Source organism: Spermophilus citellus (assembly GCF_964194105.1).
Source record: "Spermophilus citellus genome assembly, chromosome: 3".
NCBI lineage: Eukaryota > Metazoa > Chordata > Mammalia > Rodentia > Sciuridae > Spermophilus > Spermophilus citellus.
Window position 1 is genome coordinate 201869238 of NC_138184.1, and position 19618 is coordinate 201888855.

A 19618-nucleotide genomic window follows, 5' to 3' on the forward strand; every position below is an offset into this window, starting at 1 on the left:
CTACACCTAAAAAATAAATATTAAAAAAAAAAGTTTGCCATGCTATTGTCTGCACAGCATTGGCATAAGACATAAGGTCCACATTCCACTAAGCAAAAAAAAAAAAAAAAAAAAAGCAAAAACCTCTTTGCACAGTTTCTTTGATTAGGAAAAAAAGCCCTTTCTGATAGCTAATTGCACACCATTGACCAGAGTGAAGTCACAAATCCAGCTGCAAGCTGAAAATGGAGGATTTTGCTTTCCTGTCTTAATAGGAGAGGGAGGCGAGGGAAAATAGGATTGGAATGCTGTGGGGTTATTAAGCAAGTCAAATTATGTTTTTTGTTTCTCTGGATGTGGAAAAAGGAGTGTTTTCAATTTTGCCACTTAACACAATGTTCCTTCATGCTGCCCTATACTCAGCATACTAACTATAATGACAAATCTCAAGTCTATGTTTGTAAAATATGAACATCCTGTATTGGTTTTGTTTATTTAAGGTTTGCATTTTATGAGGAAGATGTTAAAATAAGGGTGTTAATATTAGGATGATTAATTGCTATTCTTCCCTTTTCTTTGGTAGCCTGAAGATATAAGTGAAGAAGATGTAAAAGCTGTGTTCTATTCATGGCTACAGCAGTCTGCTACCACCTTGCTTCCTCTGATAATATCAGAGGAAGAATTTATTAAGCTGGAAATGAAAGATGGTAGGTAAATTTGCTTTTTGGACATTCTTTTTCTACTGAGGTAGTCATATAGAATTTTTAATTATTTTTCCAACTTGAGTCACATGTGACCAGTGAAACAATTATGATATTAAACAGATTTTTATGTATTAAAGATTTGATTTAAATATTGTTGATATTTAAAATCTTAAATTAATTCATCTCAATTTCAGTACCAACTCCCAATTTATTACTTCTTTTATCAATAGGGTTGAAAGAGTTCTCTCTGAGTATAATTCATTGTTGGGGAAAAGAAAGAGAAAAAGAAAAAGAAAAAAATATTTTTCTGTTGAGTACTAATCTGCTACAGAAGACCACAATACAAGTAATTATATACTGTTGAATATTTCATAAAGCAATATTTGTAATATGTAATTTATTGATAATAAAGTATGAATTTCCTTGCAATCTAAATTGTATTTGAAACCCAAATGATAAGATTAAGGAATAACTTGATTTAAAATATTTTGTATAATTGCTATAAGTTATTGATATAAATTATTGACTTTTACTAAATTTCAAAATCAATGTGTCAGCACAGTTAAGTTTCAGGAATAGAGTTGAGTGTGTTACCTGGCAAGTGAATCATGATTTAAAATTCTCCTGTTCATATTTTTACATGCAATTTTGTTGTATTATTTTGACAGTTCTAATTTACAACTCTTCACAATTAATATGAGATCAGTTTTCTTCCAGAAGTATTTTAAGAGCAGGCACTTTAGAATGTGTTTTAGATAGAATATTTGCTCTTCTGATAGAATTGAAGTTGTGCTAGTTGTTTAGAATTTCAGTGGTTTATAACTAGACTTTTTTTGATTTTGAAATATAATTCAGAGAAGATACAAATGTAACAATTGTGAAAAGAATAAGTGCTGCACAAATCAAAATTGCAGGTAAAGACATTTGTAAAATGTTAAGGCAATAATATTCTTTCTGCTCATTAACCATAAATATTTATCTTCCCTGGGTGAGAAAAGTGTTATTATAAGCATGTTTTAGTTAATGATATTGCATGCACAATTTATCTATTCTCTCTGGTGTAACAGAATCAGCAGTTCAGTTTTCTGGGACCCAAGAAAACAGGCAAAAGACATAACTTTGAAATGTAAAACTAATTTTTCCTTGCTACTATAGGTCCTTCTAGATCCTATGGTAAAAGAAGAAAACAGTGAGGAAATTGACTTTATTCTTCCTTTTTTAAAGCTGAACTCTTTGGGGTAAGAAGTTATGGCCAAACTAGTATGTTTGAAGACATGTTTTGATATTATTTCTGGCAGGGTTTCTTTGTGTAAACACTAATGCCAGCAAATGACCTTACTTATATGTTAGTAGATATTTTTTCCAGGATTGTCTCTGTCTTCACAGATAGAGTAGAGATTTCCCATGTCTTCTTAGATAGAAGTTTGAAGCTTTTTAAAAATTTGACTTCAAGAATTGGTTTATGAAAAAAAAATTGATTTGTGAGAAGCAACCAGATATCATATGGATCATATGTGCTTAAATAAAACAATAATTCTTACAGCAAATAAATGCATTTTGAAAGTTAAATCTAAAAACATTAGTTGAATGTTTTAAAATATTTCAAATTAAGTTATTCCTTCACTGTCTTATTGTAATAATTGGGATTATTTGTGTTTTCTCAATTTTTCAGACAAAAAAAAACCCTCCTCTTAATTTATTTCTTACATAATATGTGAAAATCTCATATAAATATTACCCCTTAGAATTCTTTAGAAGCTTTTAGTAGATGTAGTAGTGATGTAGTTTTCTATATAGTTTGTAAATGTTTTAGTAAAAGAATTAAACCATAAAGTAAAAATGTTTAAGTACAATATAGTATGCATTATTATAAAGAAAAATATCTTCAGATTCTAAGTGTTTACATTTCGATCATTATAAGTGAAATTGTCATAGAAGTCAAGAAGTGAGTTCATGTTTATATAATCTACAAGTTGAAACAGGATTTCAGAGTTGTTGTATAAGAGGAAATAAGTCTTCAGTTATCTTAAGCACTTCAGAAGCACCCACTTACTATATTGATTACCAAATTAAAAATTTTTTAAGGAGGGGGGATAGTAGGGGATAGGAAAGGTAGCAGAATACAACAGTCACTTATATGCCATTAGGTAAAAATGTGAGTGTGTAATCGATGGGATTCTGCAATTTGTATCTGGGGTAAAAATGGGAGTTCATAACCCAATTCAGTCAAATGTATGAAAGATGATATATCATGAGCTTTGTAATGTTTTGAACAACCAATTAAAAAAATATTTTGCAAATGTAAAAAAAATTTTTTTTTAAGGGTTAGAGAATGTTTATGTATGCCAAGACAGATCCTTTAATCCTATTAGGGCAATACTGTTTGTTACTGCACGTTTTAAAGTAATAAAACTAATTTTAAAAGCTGTGAATCAGATGTAGCATTATAATCAGTATACTTTCTCTTAAGTAAATGAGAATTTCTAAGATTTTATTTAGTCTTTTAAAATTCATTAATGACACCAGGAAGGGAAGTTTTAACATTTTTTTATTGATAGATTTTATCTTGCTTCAGTCTTATGACGTAACAATATTTTGCAGAGGAGTGAATTCCTTAGGCATATCCTCCATGGAGCACATCACTCATAGCCTGCTGGGACGCCCATTTTCTCGGCAGTTGATGTCCCTTGTTGCAGGACTTAGGAATGGAGCCCTTTTACTCACTGGAGGAAAGGTATATCAGTAAAATGTGTGTGCTCTTTTTCACTATAACTTCTGATTACTCTCTCTTTATTCATTGACCATCTGTTATACAGGGTAAAAAAATTCATTAACATTTTTGTATACCTGTTATTAGGTAATGATGATGAATAAGAGTGATGTTCTCCTTACCCTTTTTTAGTCAATTGATATGATTATATGTATTTTCCTTTTTAGACTATTGATGGAGTTGATTTGATTTCTTTCTTTCTTTCTTTTTTTTTTTTGATGGTGGTGCTGGGATTCAATGCAGGGCCTTGTGCATGCAAGGCAAGCACTCTACCAGTTGAGCTATCCTCAGCCCCAACCTGATTGATTTTTTAATGTTGTACCAGCCTTGCATGCCTATAAGTCTCACCTGATTGTGGTATATCATTATGCATTGCTGAGTTCTACTTGCTGAGGTTCTTGTTGAGTTTTGGGGGCGGGTTTTTGGTTTTTATTTGGTTTGATTTGGTACTGGGGATTGAACCCAAGGGCACTTTATCACTGAGCTACTTCCTAACCCCTTTTAATTTTTTATTTGAAGACAGCATCTTGCTACATTTTTGAGGCTGGCCTCTAACTTGTGATCCTATTGCCTCAACCTCCCAGGTCCCTGGGATTATACTCAGGTGCCACAGTGCTTGGCTCTATTGAGGTTTTTTTTTTGTTTTTTTTTTTTTGCATCTAAGTTTATAAGAAAAATTAGTGTATAGTTTTCTGTTTTTGAACTGTCTTTGTTTGGTTTTGCTATCAGGGTAATACTGACCTCATATAAAATGAGTTAGGAAGTGATCCCTTATTGTCTTTTTTTTTTTTTTTTTTTTTTTTTGGTGGATATACAGGAGATAGAAATAAGGGACACTCCATCACTGAGCCCTAGCCCCAGCCCTATTTTGTATTTTATTTAGAGACAGGCTCTCACTGAATTGCTTAGGGTTTTACCAAGTTGCTGAGGCTGGCTTTGAACTCTGAATCCTCCTGCCTTAACCTCCTGAGCCACAGCGCCCAGCTCCTTTGACATGTTTTTTGGTTCATTCTTCTTTAAATGTTTCGTAAAATCTCCAGTGAAACCATCGGGGCCTAGACATCCTTTATCATTAGCTTTTTTATTACAAATTCATTTTTCTTAATGGTTTTAGGACTATTCAGGTAATCTCTTTTATCTTGGCTAACAAATACTTGGTGATTTTCAAGAATTTGGTCCATTTCTTGTATAGTGTCAAATCTGTAAGCATAAAGTTGTCTTCTCTTATTATGTTTTAATCCCTGCAGCATCTGTTTTGATATGCTGTTGCCTAATAGTGGTTATTTGTGTCTTTTTTTTGTTGTTGTTGTAGTTTCTTATGCTGCTTGAGATTGAACCTAGGGCCTCAAGGGCACATGCTAGGCAAGTTCTTTACCACTGAGTTATCCAAGTCCATATTTTATTTAATCTTTGACAGACTTTCTTGAGGTTCCTGGCCTTTCTAAGGAGTTTACTGTCTTATTCTCCCACTGAGTTGTACCTCTTTACTGTCTTATTCTTAACCAATGCCGTATTGATGGCAAGGGTACACTCTGTGCATTTTTAATTTAAAAAAATTGTGGGGGGTAGATATTGAGGATTGAGCCAGGATTGCTGAACCACTGAGCCACATTCCCAGCCCTTTCTATTTTTTTAGTTTGAGACAGGATCTCACTAAGTTGCTTAGGGCTTTACTAAGTTGCTGAGGCTGATCTCAAACTTTCAGTCCTATTGCAGGGCTGTTGGAATTAGGCAAATGACAATGATGAGAAATAATAGTAAATTGAGGGAAGAAACTGATAATAAAGGAACTATAGATACCTATTAGACTCAGCCTTGTTAGGGAACACTATTGCATTGTTCAGCAAAATTTAAGATTTGTTTACCTTTTGATAGCATAATTCCTCTTCTGGTAACTTATTCGAAGGATATAGGTATAATCTGTCAAATCAATTTACATGGGATACTTATTTTAACTTTATAATAGTTAAAATTGGAATCAGCGTAAATGTGTACTAGAAGGAACTTGTTAAACATAGTTCAGTATATCCCTTGTTAAACATAGTATGGTTTTGTATGTGCACAGGGTTGTGTACCAAGGAGCCAGTACAGCTCTATATTTGTTGATGTGGAAAGAGGACAATTATATATTGTTAAGAAAAAAATCAACAGATTCCACCATTATGTACAACTATAATGCACCAATAAAAAATAGGGAAAAAAGTGAAGAAAACCTAACTTTCAAAAATCAGATTGTTAGGGGCTGGGAATGTAGCTCAGTTGGTAGAGTGCTTGCCTCACAGGCACAAGGCCCTGGGTTCAACCCCTGAACTACCAAAAAAAAATCATATTATTAAAAAATATTTCATGAATATTTAGTGCCATTTTTATAAATTTTCATAAAATACAGAATGTCTGGAAGTAGGATAAATATCAAAAGAATTGATGATGGTTACTTCTATAGAGTGAGATGATTACAGATTTTTTAACCTTTCTTCAATAATCCAAGAATAATTATTTTGCTTTTTATATTATTTTATGAAGAGGAAAAACTAAATATTTTACCTGAAATAAAAAAACACATAGTACAGAGCCAATGCATGTAAAAGTAAACAGTAATAGACTGAAGGTTGCACTGTGTGCTAATGGTAGTCACAAGTAATCATGAATCATTAAGAATGTGTTAATTAAAATTAGTTAGGGTAGAGTGCTTGCCTAGCATGTGTGAGGCCCTGGGTTCAATCCTTAGCACCACATAAAAATAAATAAGGTAATCTACAACTAAAAAAAAATTAAATTAGTTAATGTTAAGATAATAGAAAAATGAATAATAATTTAATTAATGTATATATTATTCCCTTCTATTAGTAATAAAGCATTAGCTGTTTTTAAAGATTTTGATTTAAATATTAGTGGTTATTTTAACTAACAAGTTGTAAAAAAATCAGGTGTTCATTCTCTGTGCACTATAATGAACCTAATTTATATTGAACTCCTAGCACCTTAGCGGCTTAAAGATCAAGCTAGTAGCACCAGAGTCCCACACTGCAGCTACCACTTATTGATTGATAAGGCTGAATTTTGGTGGTTGCTACAATGACAGAATCTGTTTCTGTGATTAAATGTATTGTGAGTTCTGATGAAGCAATTATTTTCTAGGGAAGTGGAAAATCAACTTTAGCCAAAGCAATCTGTAAAGAAGCATTTGACATATTGGATGCCTATGTGGAGATAGTTGACTGTAAAACTTTACGAGGTATGAATGTAGTAATATTCTATGTAAGTTCCATGTTTAATAGGAATATTACTGTTAATCTAATAAATAGAGATATTGCCTAATCTTTAACTTTATGCTTATCATTTAGTCACTGAAAGTCCTTACAGATTTTAAGTCTGGCCTTTTAATTAATTAATTAATTAGTTTGTTTATTTTTTGGTACCAAGGATTGATCTCAGGAGCACGTGGCCACTGAGTCACATCCCTAGCCCTGTTTCATATTTTATTTAGAGACAGGGTCTCACTGAGTTGCTTAGTGCCTTGCTTTGGCTGAGGCTGGCTCAGCCTCCAAAGCCACTGGGATTACAGGCCAGTGCCTGGCTCAAGTCTGGCCTTTTAATATTTAATATTTGATGGAGGCCTTTTTTTTTTTTTTTTTTTTTTTAGCTAAAACCCTTTTAGACTGTATTTCTGGAAATTCCAACTTACACCACTTAATACACTCTGGGTATACACAATCTTTGAATTATTATGGGGATGGGTAAGTGGGTCCCTGTGGACAGCAATGAAGAGAATTACAATTTAACATATGACACCTTTGTTCTTTTTTTCTTTTATTTTGGTACCAGGGATTAAACTAAGGGATACTCAACCACTGAGCCACATCCCCAGCCCTATTTTGTATTTTATTTAGAGACAGGGTCTCACTGAGTTGCTCTTTGCCTCACTTTTGCTGAGGCTGGCTTTGAATTTGCAATCCTCCTGCCTCAGCTTCTTGAGCTGTTGGGATTATAGGCATGTGCACCACCTTGCCCAGTGACACTTTTGTTCTTTTAAAGTCATTTTCATTATTATCTATTCAATTAAAACAATTTGTTGGGAAGGTTTTACTTTGAAAGGTTAATTTTTCCTCTTTAGCCCTACTACCAAATAGTCACAACTAGTCATTTTTTTTAACTATGATGTAATAAGAAACTAAAAAATAGCCTTTAAAATCCCTTTATTTCATTTGTTATAAAGGAGATTTTAGAAGCACTGTCCCTCAGAGTCCACCTTGAAGCCACATGGGAAAATTTTAATTTAGGTCTAACAGGAAATCTTTATATCAGCTTATGAATTTGTATAGTATACTTTCTGTTCTTTGAAAATTGAAACTTTGTACTTCACCAGTAAATTTGAAGCCAGTTTTGCAATTTAGATATAATAATTTTAGTATCTCTCCAGTTCAATGTTCACTTTTACCTGCATCTTTTTTTTTTTTTTTTTTTTTTTTTAATGATACTGGGGATTAACTCAGAGGTGCTTTACCACTGAGCTACATCCCTCCTCTTTTTATATTTTAGACAGGGTCTCAACAAGTTCCTAGGCTCACCTCAAATTTTCAGTCTTCTTGTCTTAGCCTCCTGAGTAACTAGGATTTCATGCATGTAGCACCATGCCTGGCTACCTGAATCTTGAACCTTTATATTTTCCCACATCCTATTTTTATTTCACTATTTTATCATAACCATCTGAAATTCTCTGTGAAGTAAGACTGGATGTAAATAAATACATACAAAAATAGCTAATTGTTTTTCTTTGTTATAAAGTTTGGCAGTTTACTGAATCTCTTGAGAATTTGTTAATTGTACCATGCCAATAATTAAGAGGTAGTTAATTAACACGTTTTATGATTGTTGTATTAACAAAACATGGATTGAAAAGTTAAATAATATTGAACTCTTCTAATGCTTTTGAAAAGATAACCTGAAATTTTCTAGCCCTGAAATAACATTGAAATCTTATCTTCTGTACTAAGGAAAAAGGCTTGAAACCATACAAAAAACCCTAGAGGCAGCTTTCTCAGAGGCCCTGTGGAGGCAGCCATCTGTCGTTTTGCTGGATGACTTGGATCTCATTGCTGGACTGTCTGCTGCCCCTGAACACGAGCATAGTCCTGATGTGGTGCAGAGCCATCGGCTTGCACGTGGTAATACATCCTTTTGTCAGTCTTCAGTTTTAGTCTTCATGGTAAATCTATTCTCTTTAGAGAATAGTATATATGGTGTGTTATATGTTGGTTTTGAGGCCTCTGGGAGCATTCTGCAGTTGTTCTATATTTTTTAAAAATGGTAGAAGAAAACAATGTGAAAATACTACCATTTCATGGTTAGTGTTTTGGAGCCTTTTCATTCTCCTTTACTTATTGGAAACTGTTTAATTTATATAGGTTTACTCTTGTTTTTGTTCATTTGGCAATTTTTTTTTTCTTTTGAGTACCAGGGATTGAACTCAGGGGCACTCGACGATTGAGCCACATCCTCAGTCCTATTTTTTGTATTTTATTTATAGAGACAGGGTCTCACTGAGTTATTTAGTTGTTTAGCTTTTTGCTGAGGCTGTCTTTGAACTCGTGATCCTCCTGTCTCAGTCTCTTTTGAGTTTCTGGGATTACAGGAGCACGCCGCTGTGCCCAACTGGCAAAATTTTTTGAATGCATTTGTGAAGTATGTATTCTCAAAGTCAAGAAAAAAAGAACAGTGAACAGACAGTTTCAGTATAGAATATTAATAAGGATGACTACCATGTATTGAGTGCCCTTTCTGGGAGAGGGCTTGCTTTGTATACTATATATATATAGATATTCTGGTTTTACAAATCAGTAAGTGGAAATTAAGAGAGATTAAGTAATTAACCAAGGTGACCAATGAGAAGGTGGTAGGATATACTGAGCTAGAAATATAGAAATAGCCAGGGTACTTTAGGATCATATAACCTAAATTGAGGGTAAGGTGAGGTAACTCCTTATTATCATGGAAGGCTCTTAGGAGGAGTTAATAACTGAGCTGAGTTTTGTTGTAGGAGTAGAAATTAACATGAACCAATTTCATGCTAATGAAGAAGCAAAGGATGTATAGTTACAGGGAAAGGCACAGAGGTATAGGAAATCATGGAATGTTGGGGAATATGGCAACAGTCAGAGGTTAAAATGCAAGAAAAGAACTGGTGGGGAGGTGAGGCTAGGTTTGCTGCCTCAAGGTTCTTGAGAGCTGAAATGGATACAAAGTTTAACCAGAGTGGCTTGGATTAATAATAACAAATGTTAATCTCAAATTTTGAATTCTGTAGCACTGTTAAACTAGTGTTAACTAGTCCTACACTGAATTCTAAACACTGGATCTGTTAATCTAGTGTTTAATGGAGTACTTCAGATTTCTGAATCAGGACTCAGATATACATCATTAATGTCGGTTTTCATTCTGACCTTCTCATACCAAACCTTGCAAGACAGTGAGTGGAAAAAGATTATTCAGGAAATCATAGAAATATGAGCTGTATTTTGGTTAACAAACAGAACAGTTTTTTGTTGGTTGATTGGTTGGGTTTTGTTGTTGTTGTTTATTAAATAGTTTTTTTTTCCCCTGAGCTTTCACAATATATTGCTTAATTCTAGCTTTGAATGACATGATCAAAGAATTTATTTCCATGGGAAGTTTGGTTGCACTGATTGCCACAAGCCAGTTTCAACATTCTCTGCATCCTTTACTTGTTTCTGCTCAAGGAATTCACATATTTCAGTGTGTCCTGCACATTCAACCTCCTAATCAGGTAATAAACCAATAAAATTATTGAAATATTCCCCTCTTTATAGATAATTTTTTTTTATACTGGGGATTGAACTCAGGGGTACTCAATCACTAAGCCACATCCTCATCCCTATTTTGTATTTTACTTAGAGACAGGATCCCACTGAGTTGCTTAGCGCCTCACAGTTGGTGAGGGTGACTTTGAACTTGAGATTCTTCTGAATTCTAAACACTGGATCTTCCAAGCCGATGGAGTTACAGGAGTGTGCCAGTGCTCCTGGCATTTTTTATTTTATATATTTTTTAGCTTATAGCTTTAAACTTAATATTTCTAAGTGATCATAAGGATATTTAAAAGCAATTATTGGTATATGTTGTGCTGGGTGCACAAATTATAATTTATTACTGTCTGCAATGTTACCATGTTCTTTCCAAGAAGGAGGCTTTTTCTGAAAACAGTATTTCTTCTGAATGAGATGGAACAGGAGAAATGTGGATAGATAGATGTATTTTAAAAATTTGATTAAGCACTTTTTTTTTTAAGAGAGTGAGAGAGGAGAGAGAGAGAGAGAGAGAGAGAGAGAATTTTTAATATTTATTTTTTAGTTCTCGGCGGACACAACATCTTTGTTTGTATGTAGTGCTGAGGATCGAACCCGGGCCGCACGCATGCCAGGCGAGCGCGCTACCGCTTGAGCCACATCCCCAGCCCCATGATTAAGCACTTTTTTCACCAGCACATATAGTCTGTGGTTCTCTTTGGGAATTCATGCTCACAAGGGTTTTAGTGCCACTGAGCTGAAAGAAATATGTTCTGGGACTGAAAAGCATGTTTTAAATTTTTGTTTACAATGCTTACCAGGTATCTACCCTAAGTATTTAGACCCTTTGTTGACAAACAAAGTATTTACCTGTTTTTGAATGCAACAGAATGATAGCAATGTTGGCATGTTTTTAGAAATACATTTAATAGGAATAATCAAAAAAAAGTACTTTTAAGGAACTACAATTTTTTTTTTTTTTTTTACAATTTTACTGTGGTATAATTGAAGTATAGCCAGTTCGAATATTTGAAGCAAATAATTTAATCAGTTTTAACATATGTATATACATGTATATACAGGTATGTATGTTTGTGTGTGAGAGCATATGTTTTATGTACACACATATAAACATCATGCAGCCATCACCACAATTAAGGTTAGAAATATGTCTGTCACTCCTACAAGTTTAATCATAACCTTTTGTAATCTGTTCATCCTCTACTTCATTTCTAGGCAACCATTAATCTGTTTTCTGTCACTTTAAATTATGTCAACCTGATTTTTCTCCAAATATGTGTAATCATGCCTCACATAAAAGGCATTTCAGTCAGTTATGGACCACATATATGATGGTGGTCCAATAGGATTATAATGGAGCCGAAAAATCCCTATTACCTAATGATTTCATAGCTATAGCCATTGTAACATCCTAGTACAACATATTATTCATGTGTTTGTGGTGATGCTGGTGCATATAAGTCTACTGCCACTCATATAAAAGTATAATACATACAGTTATGTACAGTGATAATAAACAACTATGATACTGGTTTATGTATTTACTGTGCTGGTTTTTTTTTTTTTAAATCATTTTCAAGTGTACCTACTTCTTCTACTTATTGGAAAAAAACTTTAATGTAAGGTAGTAATGCCTCATACATCTCATGTTTACCACAGCTCTTGATTGTACCATTTTCTTTTTTTTATCATTCTTGTTTTGTTCATCATGGCCCTTAAGCATACAAAATTCACTGCTAATATTGACAGAAGGAGGCCAGGTTCAAGAGTCTGATTTAGAATCAAAAATGATTAAGGACTGTAAAGGTGGAAAATCAGTGATGATTATTGCTCACTAGTCATGCCTATTGTATGTCCTATTCTACAATCATAATGAATAAGAACAAAGTAACAGAAGTTGTTAAAGGATCTGCTTCATTAAAAGGCTAAGCAAAGGGCTGGGGATGTGGCTCAAGCGGTAGCACGCTCGCCTGGCATGCGTGCGGCCCGGGTTCGATCCTCAGCACCACATACCAACAAAGATGTTGTGTCTGCCAAGAACTAAAAAATAAATATTAAAAATTCTCTCTCACTCTCTCTCTCTCACTCTCCTCTCTCGCTCTCTCTTTAAAAAAAAAAAAAAAAGGCTAAGCAAAAACTTGAGAAGGGCCTCTATTAGATAAGGAGAGATTTCTAATACCTGAATGAAAGACCAGACACCAGAGTTTATGCCTCTCAGCACCATGATCATGGCCAAATCAAAGAGTTTATTTGTGATGTTAAAAGAAAAGGTTAGACCTCACCATTGTTTCATTTACGGTCAGTGTCGGGAGCTGCTCTGGAAATAACACTCCTTTAAGTCCTGAGCAAGAGATACTGAACAATTCTTGTGCCCTGCAATAACTTGGGCTTTACTTCTGCTCAAATAATGAGGCATGGCACCAGTAGTAGGGTCACCCTATTGGGTTGAGTTACACTCACCCATTCCTTTTTAATCCGACCCCTTTGCCCATTTTGGGATAGAATGTTCCATGGAACCTCCCCTTGTGTGTCCCGTATATAAGAATAAAGAATTCCAGTGGCTCCCTCACTTTCCACAGACCCCTAAGGTCACAGAGCCATCCCTGGATTTTGAAAAGGTACTTCTGTGTGTTTGCATGCTTTCTTTGCCATTTTCTTAAGTTATTGAAATAGCCAGATTTGTGAACCCAGCGTAGGTCGCCAGTTAGGATAGATGACAATATATTCTTTCTTTTAAAACAATTTGAGGGTCATTATGTATATGAAACTAAAGGGGTGAGTCTGTGAGTGCTGATGAGAAGCAACTGAAGAATTTGTGGAAACTACCTAAACTGATTTTGATGAAAAATTATTTGCCAGAGCAAATTTGTCAAGAAAAGTTTGACAGAACAAATCTGGCAGAACAATAGGATATACCATATAGCCTAGGTATGTAGTAGCCTGTACCACATGCATTTGTGTAAGGACAGTCTGTGATGTTCACATAATAATAAAACTTCATTTTTGGAACATATACCCATTATAAAGTAATGCATAACTACTAAAATGTGCAGGTGAACAAAATTAGTAATTTGAATTTTGTGTTTTTTTCTTTAGGAGCAAAGACTTGAAATTTTACATAATGTAATAAAAAATAAACTGGACTATGATATAAACAAGTTCACTGATCTTGACTTGCAACACATAGCTAAAGAAACTGAAGGGTTTGTGGCTAGAGATTTTACAATGCTTGTGGACCGAGCCATACATTCTTGTCTCTGTCATCAGCATATATCCACCAGGGAAGGTACATTTTATTATTAAAAACTGAATTTGGAGTTTTCTTTCTGTTGTAGAGAAACATAATTGAAGTAAGGCAAGAAATAGAAATATTCCTTTTTTAGGGCTGGGGTTGTGGCTCAGCAGTAGATGGCTCACCTAGCATGTGTGAGGTTCTGGGTTTGAGCCTCACTACCACATAAAAATAAATAAATAAATAAATAAAGGTATTGTGTCAACTACAAATAAAAAAATAAATATTTTTTAAAAATTAAAAAAAAGAAATATTCAATTTTAGCCTTTGGATAAGCTATTATTTGAGTAGACAATTAGCATTTCCATCTAAAATAAAATGGCATAATTTAAAAATTCATAGATTGAAATATTACACTAAAAGAAGCTTTGTTTATTTTTAAACAGAATTAGTTTTAACAACATCGGACTTCGAAAAGGCTCTCAAAGGATTTACTCCTGCATCTCTACGAAATGTCAACTTGCATAAGCCAAAAGACCTGGGCTGGGATAAGATTGGTGGATTACATGAAGTTCGGCAGATACTTATGGATACTATCCAGTTACCAGCCAAGGTACTTTAAAAAAAGAAAAATAGATACTTTTCCCAGAAGAAACCCTGAATCATTATTGGCTTTAGCTTTTTATGTTGGATTGTCCAATCTTAATTTGATTGAACAAGTGTTTACCGAGTTAGCAGTAAATGCCCAGCACCATTTTAGTACTTTAACAAATTTTTTAAGTATTTGATATACTTTTTGCATATCAGAAACTTAGAAGGAAAGCTTAGGTGATATTTACAATAAATGCATTTTGATGTGAATTTCATAGTTCTGTTTGAATCATTCAGATTGTACTAAAGCAAAATGTTAACTGTCTGCTGGGATTTGAACAGAAACAGAAAGATATGATCTGGGTGAAAGAATCATTTAGATCTACAGGGCTGGTGGAGTAAGTCAGATTTCTAGACTCTGGGGATCAGTCCTGGAAAGTTGGCAGGCAGCATAAGCTTGTAGATGACAGAATAAAGGGGACAGAGGTAGATTATTATTCAAGAGATCAGACGGGCTGAGGATATAGCTCAGTTGGTAGAGTGCCTGCCTCACATGTACAAAGCTATGGGTTCAATCCCCAGTACCACACAAAAAAATTTTAAGATTTTGAGCTGGATGTGGGAGTGCATGCCTGTAATCCCAGCGGCATGGGAAGCCGAGATGGGAGGATCACAAGTTCAAAGCCAGCATCAGCCTCTGTGAGGCACTAAGCAACTCAGTGAGACCCTGTCTCTAAATAAAATATGAAATAGGGCTGGGGATGTGGATCAGTGGTTGAGCGCCCCTGAGTTCAATCTCTGGTACCCACAAAAAAAAAGGGGAGATCAGACAGTAGAGTCTAGGGAAGAGTCAGGGACCCATGCAAAGAATGAAGAAATGGGTAAGGACCTTGGGTTACATGTAGCTGAATGGCAGCTCCTGGGAATTGGTCACTTTTGAGGCCTGGGTCATATTGAGTACAGCACATGACTCTGGGATAAAGCCTGTGTGAGAGAAGATGGGCATGGAAGGACTAGCCAGAGCTTCATGACTCCATATGCTGAGCCTGGGTACCAGGTCTTAATACCCAGAAAATGGAGACTACATGTGTAACTGCTGACTGAGGCCTTTTGTAGATTAGAATACAAATGGAGATAAGGTTGGAATTTTGTCCACAGGTGGAAATAATGAGGCATATGTAATCGAGGAGACCAGGATATTGCAGACAGTATCCTGATGTTTTACCGACTTGAAAAAGATGTTTGCTTTTTGAGAAGCATCAATCATTTGTTCAGCCTGGACACATTCAGGAGATTTTCCTATATAAGGTCATTACGTGTGCTTCTATGTCACTTCTTTTCTTTCTCAATCAAGCACACAGGTGTCATAACTTGCACTGTGAACACACAAGTAGAAGATAGTATACTTGTTAAAAGATTTGTCTTCATTTTCTTAATGTAGTACTTTTATAGTGTTTGGGAAAAAAAAAAATAGGAATAGCAGAAGTAAGTTCAGACACAGTTGTATGCATTTTATATAGGATATATCCTCTGGTCCAGCCAGGAAAATCTGCAGTAGCTTCTTTGAGTTCATTATTTTTAGTAGGAATTTTATTTTCTGATGTTGTGCTATTAATAAAGAAAGGCAGCAATTATCACCATCTGAATACTTTTTTCTGTATGTTGATTGTTAGCTGCTGCTTTGTGTTTCCGTTTAGATTTGGACTCTTTGTCATATTTTTGTATTTTTCAGTACCCAGAATTATTTGCAAACTTGCCCATAAGGCAGAGAACAGGAATATTGTTGTATGGTCCTCCTGGCACAGGAAAAACCTTACTAGCTGGGGTAGTTGCACGAGAGAGTGGAATGAATTTTATTAGTGTCAAGGTATGTATGCATTTTTTCTTTTTCTTTATTGAGATAAAACTTAAGTACAATTGACTATTTTAAAGTGTACAGTTTATTGGCGTTTAGTGCATTCACAAAGCTGTGCAATCACCACCTCTATAGTTTGAAATTTTTTCATCCCATTCTCTGTTCTACCCATTCCCTAGCAACCATCAGTCTGCTTTCTGTGGATGTGGATTTGCCTACTCTGTATATTTCTTTTTTTTTTTTTTTTTAAAGAGAGAGTGAGAGAGGAGAGAGAGAGAGAGAGAGAATTTTTAATATTTATTTTTTAGGTCTCGGTGGACACAACATCTTTGTTGGTATGTGGTGCTGAGGATCGAACCCGGGCCACACGCATGCCAGGCGAGCGCGCTACTGCTTGAGCCACATCCCCAGCCCCTACTCTGTATATTTCATATGAAGGGATTCTAGCAATATGTGACCTTTTCTAACTTCTTTTGCTTTGTGCAATGGTTTCATGTTTCATCCAAGTTGCAGCATGTATTACTACTTTATTCCTTTTTATAACTGAATAATAATGCCATGCATACCTGTACCCCACTTGGTTTATCTATCATCATCATTGTTAAATATTTGGCTGCTACAAATAATGGTGCTGTACATATCCATGTACAAATTTCTGTCCATGTTACAAATTTATGTTAACATGTTTTTATTTCACTCGAGTATATAATGATAGTGGAATTGTTGGGTAATTCCATGTTTAACTTCTTGAGGAACCTCCAAACTATTTTTCACAGTAATAGCACCATTTTCTATCCCCACCAACAATGTGTGGGGTTTCCTAATTCTCTATTCTCGCCAACACCATTTATGTTTCTTGACTGGGTTAGTCTCATATTTGGAAAGCTATTTGGGAGCAGTGATCCTTTTATTAGTTAAAGCTGTAAGAATTAAGTAATAAGCCATATCTCTTGTATGATTTCTCACTTCCTTGTTTATGGCAAATTTTTGTGCATTTTCAATAGAATTCTACATAAATATTCAGGTAAAAGCAGACTATACTGAAAGGAAGAAAATCTTTAAGACTAGATTCTGAGCTGGGCACAGTGGTGCCTCCCAGCAACTCAGGAGGCTGAGGCAGGAGGATCCCAAGTTCAAAACCAGCCTCAGCAACTTTGCAGGGCTTAAGCAACTTAGTGAGACCATATCTCTAAATAAAAAATTTTTAAAAAGAAAAAGGCTGAGCTTTATTTGAGGTTGATTTATAATCTGAAAGCCATATGTGATTGGGTTTTGCCTACCCTCTTGTATTATGATTTTTTGTGAACTGGGTACATGGCACCCTGGCCTGATGGAGAAACACTAAAACTTTAATTTTCTTATCTTTCTCTGGATTCTGACATAACCATGACCATACTCTTCTTTTTATAATTGTCACTAGAATGTGCTTTTGTTGTTGTTGTTGTTGTTTTAGGTATATAATTTTCTAGATTGGTGAATATTGAGTTTTTCCATTAGGAAGGACACCTTATCCCCTTAATAAAATCATAAAATCATACTTTGGACTGAATTCCCAGTGGAGAGTTTTCAGGAGGAAGTTTTTCCTCTCTGTGTAGGTCAGTGTGGATCCTAGGAGGCACACATCAAAGACAGAGGTCTTTTTTTTTTTTTTTAATTTATTTTTATTTATTTATTTTTAATTTTTTTTAATTTTTTTTTTATTGGATGTTCACAACATTACAAAGCTCTTGACAAATCATATTTCATACATTAGAATCAAGTGTGTTATGAACTCCCATTTTTACCCCAAATACAGGTTGCAGAATCACGTCGGTTACACATCACATTTTTACATACTGCCATATTAGTGACTGTTGTATTCTGCTACCTTTCCTATCCTCTACTATCCCCCCTCCCCTCCCCTCCCATCTTCTCTCTCTACCCCATCTACTGTAATTCATTTCCCTCCATGTTTGTTATCCCATTCCCCTCATAACCTCTTATATATAATTTTGTAAAACAATGAGGGTCTCCCTCCATTTCCATGTGATTTCCCTTTTTTTTTCCCTTTCCCTCCCATCTCATGTCTCTGTTTAATGTTAAACTTTTCTTCCTGCTCTTCCTCCCTGTTCTGTTCTTAGTTGCTCTCATTATATCAAAGAAGACATTTGGTATTTGTTTTTTAGGGATTGGCTAGCTTCACTAAGAATAATCTGCTCTAGTGCCATCCATTTCCCTGCAAATTCCGTGATTTTGTCATTTTTTAGTGCTGCGTAAGACTCCATGGTGTATAAATGCCACATTTTTTTTATCCATTCATCTATTGAAGGGCATCTGGGTTGATTCCACAGTCTGGCAATTGTGAATTGTGCTGCTATGAACATCGATGTGGCAGTAAAGACAGAGGTCTTTAACTGACACAAGCATGTTGCCTTGTTTCAAATATTTTGCCTTAAGTTATTTCTTGTTCCATCCTTTAATCCTGTAGTTTTCTGATTGTATAAAGAAGTATAGTTAAATGTTTATATAGTATCAGATGTGTAGATTGCTGAGTATTATAAATTCTTTATTTTGGCCACTTCCCTGATCAGTATTTGGTCTTTTGGAGATAGTGATTTTTCACTGGAGAAATTGTTGCCTTGTTTCAAATATTTTGCCTTAAGTTATTTCTTGTTCCATCCTTTAATCCTGTAGTTTTCTGATTGTATCAGTATCTTTCTGTTTTGAGAGATCCTAATTTAAGGAAAGATTATTATACTCATTATTGATTTTTACTTTACATAGTGAAATTTGTTTTAAAGTTTTTCAGTTGACTTTTAGGAAAGGTGGTATATTCTTGAACTACTATACAGATAATTTTGTTTCAGTAATTGATTGCTAACTAAAGTAAATTATGTCTACATATTTTTTGGAATCTCCAAAGATTTGAGATAGATGGAACTTTTAAAAACCATTCGTTACTTCACTAAACAAATCATTATGTAGTACTTCTATGGCAGCCACTATTTTGGGACCTGAAATTCAGCCATGAACAGAACTTTCTTTTTGGATCTTACATTCTACTAGTGGAAAGAGACAATAAGCAGATATACCCATCAAATGTAAAACTTACTGCCAGGTGAAGGTAAGTACTATTTAGGAAGAAAAACAGGGTAAGGAGACATAAAGTAACTGGATTGGGTCACAGATGATATTTTCAGGCAGGATTTTTCAGGAGAGGTGGCACTTTGACAAGCTTTAAATGATATAAAGCTGTAGGTTGCTAGGCATAGTGGTACACACCTGTAATCCCAGGGACTCAAGAGGTTGAGGCAAAAGGATCACATTTGAAAGCCAGCCTCAGCAAATTACCAAGGCCCTAAACAACTTAATGAGACCTTGTCTCAATAAATTAAAAGGACTGGGGATGTGGCTTAGTGGTTAAGTACCCCTGGGTTCAATCCCCAGTATAAAAAAAAAAAAGCTATAGGTCATGAGACTGTGAGAATGTTCGAAGCAGAGGAAAACCCCATGTGTAGAACTTGTGGTGTGATTATTATTCCAGCAAACATCAATTTTTAAAATGTGTTTGAGATATCTATTTAATCATATTAAAATTTTTCTGTGATTCACTTAGATTTAGTCTAAAACCAACACTATGTTTTGTTTTTTAATTTTATCTCACCTCTAATTTTATTTTACCTA

General features: G+C 34.7%; 1 protein-coding gene and 1 long non-coding RNA gene across 5 annotated transcripts in view; both read left to right on the top strand.

Moving 5' to 3' along the window:
- PEX1 (peroxisomal biogenesis factor 1) overlaps positions 1-19618 on the top strand; it is a 66487-nt gene that overhangs the window by 34244 nt on the left and 12625 nt on the right. For all 4 annotated transcript variants that reach the window (XM_081288427.1, XM_081288425.1, XM_081288424.1 and 1 more), the window contains 10 exons: positions 563-686; positions 914-1029; positions 1839-1921; positions 3285-3417; positions 6592-6688; positions 8448-8618; positions 10083-10237; positions 13374-13563; positions 13956-14122; positions 15833-15967. In XM_081288427.1, the coding sequence (XP_081144553.1) occupies positions 563-686; positions 914-1029; positions 1839-1921; positions 3285-3417; positions 6592-6688; positions 8448-8618; positions 10083-10237; positions 13374-13563; positions 13956-14122; positions 15833-15967 (1371 nt within the window). The remainder of the gene's footprint in view (positions 1-562; positions 687-913; positions 1030-1838; positions 1922-3284; positions 3418-6591; positions 6689-8447; positions 8619-10082; positions 10238-13373; positions 13564-13955; positions 14123-15832; positions 15968-19618) is intronic.
- Positions 16375-19614, top strand: LOC308645987. Its single transcript, XR_014021290.1, has 3 exons — positions 16375-17589; positions 18341-19353; positions 19398-19614. It is a non-coding gene; the product is annotated as an uncharacterized lncRNA (long non-coding RNA).